The sequence below is a fragment of the Primulina eburnea genome, chromosome 3 (genome assembly GCF_022965805.1).
Source record: "Primulina eburnea isolate SZY01 chromosome 3, ASM2296580v1, whole genome shotgun sequence".
NCBI lineage: Eukaryota > Viridiplantae > Streptophyta > Magnoliopsida > Lamiales > Gesneriaceae > Primulina > Primulina eburnea.
The window spans coordinates 4,588,189-4,597,042 of record NC_133103.1 but is presented as its reverse complement, the minus strand read 5'-3'; the positions used below and the strand labels follow the sequence as shown (position 1 = coordinate 4,597,042).

Below are 8,854 nucleotides of genomic sequence, written 5' to 3'. Positions count from 1 at the left end.
AATTTGGTAGATAATACTAAAGTTAGATTAACTGTTAATAATTTGTTTGCTTCGGTTTCGGAACTTGTTACTGACTGTTAGTTGGACAGCATTTACTATTTCCGAGGGAGTGTAAATCCAGTCTTTTAATGTGGATAAAAACTATCCGACAAGCCCAGAAAGTGAAAATGACCGAAATACCTCTGACTTAAAAATAAAATTTCCAAATGTGTCTTCTTTACGTCATTCTCCTCATTTCTTCTCTGTCGAATCTTCCCACTGATCACTGCTGAAGAAATACAAATACGACAGGGGAGTAAGAAATCCACATTTCTATTACAGATCTGAAGAACTTGGAAGATTAATCGAACATGGTACTCTGATAGTCTGATTATTCGAACATGAATCGCTCGGTTTAGGCATTTTGGTTTCTGGACTGACACTTCGATATCTTGACACCGTGGGCTCTATCGTTTACTGGAGAATTCACCAAAGCTGAAGATCTTCTCAAGGGCCTGAATTCGAGGTGCGGAGATCTTATTGTTCTCTCCCATGGTTTTTGTTGCACAGAAATCTAGTATATGTTTTGATATGCACTTCTCTGTGTAGGATTTCTGTGATGAGCGAGAAGAAACGACAACTAATGCTGAGGGGACTCTCGGTTCGTTTCTTTTTTTTTTTTTTTGTCGTCCAATTCTGCACTGCCCTGAAAATTGCAATCAATAGTTGTTTCTTGCTAACTATCTTTTTCAATATAACATTGACTTGATGAACGATTGTTTAGGTATCAATCTTCAGGGATGAAGAAAGGTGAGAGGGTTCGCAATTGCTCTGTGAGTTATCGGTAAGACACGATGTTGGTTTGGGGATGAAACCACTTCTGGTTTAGAAATGCAATATTAAAATGAATGGCATTTTGGTCATTAATGGATTTATCATGATTTTATCCATCTCACCCATTTCACACCACACATGATATTATATATCTCTCAAATTATTAATCTTATCATATCAAGCATTTATCAATCAAATTATTAAACATTCAATTATCACATCCTACATACCAAGCGAACCCTTACTATAACCTCGAGGATAATTTGGTCAAAGATAAATTCTGCTTTACATTACATTTACTTCAAGGTTGCGTTTGGTACCATTGATCAGGTGGATTTTTTTTTTACTCACCTAATATCATATTTGGTACGTTTTTTATTTAATCACGTCAATCTTTTTTATGAATAATTAAGTTATATTAGATGGATTAAAATAATTCATCTTCACCTTAAGATTATTTATCTTACTCTTAATCCATCTTATTTTTCTAATTTTATCATTCTCCTAAATCCAAACTCACCACTACTTTCTTCCACCGACCGCCGGACGACAACCCCCGCCGCCTGTCATCGCCGACCGCCGCTGCCGACCACCACATCCTCCTGTTGGCCAACCGCCGCCGCCGACCGACCATCGCAAAAATGGAAGAACAATTTTGTCAATTCATTAAAAGATTATTAATTATCACATTCTTAACCATCATACCAAACATAATATTATTTTATCATTATATATTATATTTTTATTTTAATTATTTCTCTATTAATTATTTCATTATTTTATCTTTTAACCAAACTTAGTCTAATAATAATAATAACAATAACTAACACAATTGTTGCTGATTTCATTCCTTAGTAAATATTGTATTATCCATAACTAATTGAAAATACGTTAAACGCGGATTTCAATTATTATATTCTCAAATTGATTCTTTTTTATCGGAAATTAAATTAAATTTTTTATAGTTGGGAAAAGAGAAATTTGACTCATTAAAATAAAATACGATAAAATTAATATTAACATTTAATTAAGTCTGAAAAATTATTTTGAAGATGTCCCGAAGGTGTAATAGAAGGAAGAATTGATCGATAACAAGCAATAAGACATAGAATAAGTAAAACAAATAATAGTTTGGTAAATAATAGTAGTGATACCAGGATGTCAATGCAACGGACAACTGGGAGGAGCATGTTTAATGGGCCTCAAGTCCAGTTAAACAAAAGATGGCCCAACTATATGTACTTGACTAGCCGATTACTAGCTTTGGGTTCCATATTCAGGACCTTGCTACAAAAGCCCCACAAATTTTTGCCCCAATAAGCAATTCAAGTTTAGAAATAAAGGAAAATGAGCTTTGCATTTTTTTTAGAAACAAACAACTCTGTGGCATCCAAATTTCAAATGTTTAATACAAGAATTCCAGTTCACATGATTGAGTCTGTCTGAACCTCACAAACCTAAAAACAATAATAATAATTTTCCCGATTCTGATGGCTATAAACGTTTTTCGGCGAAAACCAAGCTTAGATTTTTATCATGATGAACTTGACGATTTTAGGAGAAAATTTAATGTTCTTTATAAAAAAAAAATTGTACTTGAATAAATATACGCATACAATCAATTGTTTTATTTTCTTAAACTTATCTTAATCTTAATTATAAAATATACCACTATTTTAGCAGCTTATCTGACCTATGATTTTCCATCTCAAGTCCCAATTGTGGTGGTCCTCCACAGACTTTGATAAATTTTAGCAAACAAGAAATTCCCAGCAACCAACTAACAAAAGTAGACTAGAGATTTGGCATTTTGCCATAAATCATTGCTCTGAACAAGTCAAGTACTATTAATAAATTTATATAATGACGCCAGTTTCAACTCGTATTTGGTTTTAATTTAAAATATTGCTATTTGCTCAAAGTTTTTCTTCCAGGAAAAGCCAGAATTGGTAAAAAGCAAGTCTCGAGATTTTAAAACCAAATGATTTTGTAGGAGCTGATTCTAAATGTCGGCAACAAAAAAGATGATGTCTTAACTAAAAAGCTTTCGACCAAGTGAGGTTCTTGATTGAAGATGTATTTTCTGGTGTAATTCCGATTAAGATGAGAAAAAATATCGAATTTTTGATATACCGAAGATTTCGGTACGACATAGTACTGATATCGGATTTTTCGGTATTATAATGGTATAAAACGGTATATACCGAAATACCAAAAATATATATAATATTTTAGAACAATTATTTATAAAATTTTAAAAAAGTGAGGTTTTTTGGGTATAAAACGATATATACCGACACCGGACCGAAATTTCGATAATCCGTACAATTTTGGTATAATCAGTGTGCTAGTTATATGTATCGAAATTTTTGGTACAATATCGGTATGATTTGCTTATACCGTAATTTTCGATACAGTATATAATATATAATTTTCTATACAATACGATATTGTACGGTATATTACTCTTAATTTCGATCCCTGATTAAGAATGACGTACAACACAGAATAACAGTCCTTTAATTTATGACATTTTCTTTCGAATAAATCACATATATACATGTTTTCTCGTAGATTAATGTGGATGACAGGTAGTAAGAAATTTTTCTTGATTAAATAAAAGTAGAATATTAAAATAATACACGCTGTGTGACGCTAGATTTGGGTAAACCAATTATGAGGAGAAGATTGGTCTCGCAAAGCAGTTTTGCTCATTAATGCACGCATACGACTTTAGACCGACAAATACAAATATTAAAATGCGACATCTAATGCAAATGGTGGCCTCACATGCTATTCAAATTATTGAATTACCCGAATTAATTAGAGTCGCAACCATTCGCTGGCGCTTTTGTCTCGAAAATTAATTACTCTCTGTTGGGCTCAACCATATAAATAAATTATTACTATCCTTTTAAAATCTGATTCGATCCTAGTCTATGTATTTTAATGTAGATTTACAATAAATTTCGCTTAATTTATGCTTCCAATGTTGGAAGAATTAAGTTTACATATATAATATACATATGTTTGAATAATAATATTTATTTTTTTATATATAAAAAAATATGACAAGGAAGTAGTAGACCCAGAGTTGGAACTTTGTCATAGAGACTCTTTCAAATTCCAAGCATTTTATTAAAAAGTCAACATGTGCTAATATTAAAGTCATTCCAGCGATCATGGGATTAATTATTTGGTGAAAACTTTTGTGAGATGGTCTCACGGGTCGTATTTTATAAGACATATATCTTATTTGAGTCTTCCATAAGAAAATATCAATTTTTATGCTAACAGTATTACTTTTTATTGTAAATATCGGTAGGGTTGATCCGTCTCACATGTAAAGATTCGGGAGATCGTCTCACAAGAGACCTACTTTAATTATTTTTACCATGTACAAATCACAAACAGTATGTTTGACTTCAAATAATAATTTATTATATGGTTATACACCATTTTAGTTCTTCAACGCACTTATGTAATTTATAATGGCTTTAATTTTTTTAATAAAAAAAAAAGAACTAATATTCTTAATTTATTCAAGTTGATAAGAAATTATCGTTTTTAAATTAAAAATGCTAGTTCAAATGTTGGTAACTAAATAAAAGTTTTCTGTCAAATGGTTGTCACAGCAGTCAATGGCCCAGACAGAGACATTTCAAGCTTCATAGTTGATTGTAGAGTATTGCAAGAGCATAGCTATGAAAAGAACAAGTTGTAGTTCTCTTTTGAAATATATCAGCGAATTCAGACTCAAAGCTGGAATCATAAATTTTGTACTACTCAAATTACTCATGCTCTAGCTTCTTGGGTGGATGACTTACTGTTTCTTTACCCTTATTTGGAATGTAATTGCAGATGAGTTGATTTCATAAATATTTTATCCATTCTAAAAAAAAAATTGAAGTGGTACATGTAACTTATATTGTTGAGTAATCGATCAAATTTACAGCCGTGTGAAACGAAATTGCTTGCAAAGTTCAACGTAGGTGTGTGTTTTTTTGAGTAAAGATAATGAACCCTCGCCTCACATTTGTCTCCTTATAAGTACAACAAAGTCAACACAAATCTTGTGAACTTTGCACAAAGGTCTGCTTTTGCAATTTCCATAGGATACAGGCAAAAGAACAAAAACGAGAATTTGCACATCTTTTCTGAATAAAATATACAAGGCAAAACCTTAAAGCCCATGACCTCGTAATCTTCTTCAAGATCAAACCTTTCAAGTGTCTTTACTCATTCTCTCAACCAGAACTGGCATGAAGTGCAGAGAAACACACACCAGGTGCAGAAACCCTTCCAGGATTTAGAAAACTAAACAGAAGTTTTACTCTAAATCTGGGTTCAGAAGATTGCTGGGGATGATAATGGATGTTTTTTTTGTTCATTCATTCCTCTGAGCTCAGATAGTTTGTTATTTTTGCATCTAACGACTAGAGAAAATCTTGAGGTGGGCTGTGGAATTGGGCCCGGTTTTTTTAGCTGTTTACCGTTGAGAAAGATTTAGTCTTTGGGAGTTGCAATGGGGATTTGCCTGAGTAGCCAAGTTAAATCTGAGAGCCTTTTTCATTCTGACACAGGTAATTTGTTTTGACTCTTCGTTGCTTCAAATCTTGGTTATGAGTGAAGACATTATGATTCTCTTTAGCTTGCTGAGGAAAATGGAGAAAGATCGCAAGTTTTTGCAATTTTTCTTCATTTCTGTTTAAAGCCGATTAATCATTGCTTGGAACCACTCGAAATTGTATCCCGTAAAATATGTTGTTTGCAAAAGAAATATCTACCTTAAAGCTTAGTTTTTAGACATGATTCCTGTGTAACGAAGTGTTCCAACTATCTCTTGGATCTATGGGAGAAACCATTGGCGACTATAAGAATCAGCCGAAAGTATAATATTCTAGTGTAGCTGAATGATAATGGATGCACTTATGTTTCTCATTATCATTTATGTCGACATTTCTTTGTGATCATCATTCAAAGCAAAACTACCAAAGTGTTTATCGTTAAATTTTTTTTCTTCACCTAAATTCAAGATTCGGGTGTAAATAATGTTCGACACTTTCTAATTGTTTTCAAATTGATTTGGAAAATTTGAAGTTCTCTTAGATTCATGGTTTCCCTAGATATTTATTACTGTTGGCTTGTATACCTTACCGGATAATATACGTAGGCGTGAACTCTTTCAAAATGGTCAGCAAAGATGGGACTGAGTTAAGTATCAGCAAAGATGGGACCGAGTTAAGTAATTCAAGCAGTAAAGGTTCTTCTACTTCTGTACCCCCAACTCCTCGAAGTGAGGGTGAGATATTGCAGTCTTCCAATTTGAAAAGCTTTACATACAATGACCTCAAGGCATCCACAAGAAATTTTCGTCCCGACAGCGTATTGGGGGAAGGGGGTTTTGGTTCCGTATTCAAGGGATGGATAGAGGAGCATTCACTTTCAGCTGCAAAAGCTGGATCCGGTATGGTGATAGCTGTGAAGAAGCTGAACCACGACGGATGGCAGGGTCACAAGGAATGGTTGGTATGTACAATTTTCATGTGCTTATCTTCTATGCATTTCTCAGGGTTTGTCAGTTTTTATCTGATGTCTACTGGTGCTCCCACACATTTTTTTCCCATTGTGTTGGGAGAGATTTCGTGTTCTGTTAGATTTGATTTCCTGTAATTCTTGCATGCAATTGACTTGTGTAAAAGCGAGAGAAATAACAACCATGATATCTTCTAGTCGTTACAGCATGCAACTTTGATGAAAATGCGGTTTTCTGATTTGTTATACATCATATCTTTGTGTTCGGAGATTACTCTGCTGCCGATTTAAGCAGACTGCCCCCAGTCGGAGCATATATATCACTCCACTTGAATGGTTATAATAATTTAAATTATGGACATTGACAAATATACTTGATGCTATTTGTTTCATTCAAATCAACAGGCAGAAATCAACTATCTTGGGCAGCTACGTCATCCTAATCTTGTAAAATTAATTGGTTACTGCGTGGAGGATGACCACCGACTTTTGGTCTACGAGTTCATGCCCAAAGGCAGCATGGAAAATCACATATTTAGAAGTGAGTGCAGCATAAACTAGGATGTATTGGCTATGATCTCGATCACATTATCTCTGTTTAAAGTTAATGCAATTATTATCAAAATGTTTACCTGGTCGAAAACATAGTTGTTAGTTTGAGTTTATGATGATTCAGGAGGTTCTTACTTCCAGCCGCTTTCATGGGGAGTAAGAATGAAAATTGCTCTTGGTGCTGCTAGGGGGCTAGCCTTTCTTCACAATGCAGAGACAAAAGTAATATATCGGGATTTCAAGACTTCTAACATTCTTCTTGATTCGGTTTGTAACTTCTTGTTTCTCTAGCGTTATTGGAATTTACTGATTTTTTGAAGAATGGTTTCTCATAATCAAGTTAAAATTTATATTATTTAATACGTAATTTTACTCGTTTTTGTGCTTGTGGATTCACAGAACTACAATGCCAAGCTTTCTGACTTTGGGTTGGCCAGGGATGGGCCTACTGGTGATAAGAGCCATGTCTCGACCAGAGTCGTGGGAACTTACGGATATGCTGCTCCTGAGTACCTATCAACCGGTACGTACAGATTACACGTAATTCTTTCTAATTAACAATAATCAACGTGACCAAAATTCCACACCGTGTTTTGTCGAATTTACACAAGTTTATGAATTTTCATGCCTAGCTTACATTATACATATTTTCTATGCTCTTCCTTGGCTTTCTTGCTATTACCGCAAGTTGAAATTTTGAATTACAAAGATCTATTAGGCTTGAAAACTATACACGCAGAATTCAAGTAAAATTTGGAACGACCAGTTGAAATTGTTGAATTTTTTCTGAAATAATTTTACTTGAGAAGGGAAAGACTGTGCCTTAAGAACTTAAATTTCACCATGGGATCCCATTCAATTATACTGTTTTCAATGGACTTGAATACATGACAGTGTTATCTCCGATATCTATGTGGCCACTTATATTGGTTTCTAAGAAATCATTCGAGTGGCAATTTCGTCCCAAGAAAATAATGTATTCTCCTTGCACAGGCCATTTAACCTCCAAGAGTGATGTATACAGCTTTGGTGTGGTTCTTCTAGAAATTTTATCAGGTAAGAAAGCAGTAGACAAGAATCGTCCCCCGGGAGAACATAATCTCGTTGAATGGGCTAAACCTTATCTCACAAACAAACGCAGAAATTTCCGTATTATGGACCCTCGGCTTGAAGGCCAATATTCAATGGCTCGAGCTATAAAGGCAGCTAACCTTGCTCTTCAATGCATATGCATGGATCCCAAGTTAAGACCGAACATGAATGAGGTTGTTACAGCTCTAGAACAGATCCAAGATTCAAAGGACTCTTCAAAAAACGACGAGAAAGATTGCCCACCAAGTCGACGTGGCCAACCTAGTAATGGACTTAGGTATTGCAGGAGCAGTGCTGCTGGTGAAACACGAGCAAAAGTGGCTTATCCAAGACCTTCGGCTTCTGTACATTACGCATGAACTTGTTTTGATTCAAGGTTAAGTTACTTATCAAGTAAGGGACGAACAAAATCTGTGTGCGCTATTTGCTTATTTTTGAGATGGTTGTATAGTTTTTTTTTCTTTCTTTCAATTCCTATCTCTGGTTTTAGATATCTTAGGAGAGGATCTATTTGTTAATTTGGAGTTGCGACCAGCTTTTTAATCTGTTAATTCAATGGTATTGGAAAAATGTTGCAAGATCTTTGAAGCATTGTTTTGGAAATGAAAGCATTTGTTCTACTTCTCTTGGTTGATTTCCCCAACTTCGCTTAATTGATTGATCTTCATCCACCCTTTTCTCTGCTATTATTATGCAGATCGAAATCCTATGTTCATATCTTTTGTTCTCTGTCATCTCGTACGGTATAAATTAGTAAAATGGGAAAAATCCAAAATTGTAATTTTTTTATGGCAACGAAACAGCTAACGGAAAAAGATATATATTCATATTAATATGTGGTGCGGTTGTGTTTTTCAATTAA

At 34.2% G+C, this 8,854-nt stretch overlaps 1 protein-coding gene across 1 annotated transcript; it reads left to right on the top strand.

Annotated features, from left to right (window-relative positions):
- Positions 1-4,845: 4,845 nt before the first annotated feature.
- Positions 4,846-8,614, top strand: LOC140825567 (receptor-like cytoplasmic kinase 176). The gene is made up of 6 exons (XM_073187416.1): positions 4,846-5,396; positions 5,987-6,342; positions 6,754-6,889; positions 7,025-7,167; positions 7,300-7,423; positions 7,894-8,614. The coding sequence occupies exons 1-6, from the start codon at positions 5,339-5,341 to the stop codon at positions 8,349-8,351; spliced, it is 1,275 nt and encodes a 424-aa protein (XP_073043517.1). The 5' UTR covers positions 4,846-5,338; the 3' UTR covers positions 8,352-8,614.
- Positions 8,615-8,854: the final 240 nt, after the last annotated feature.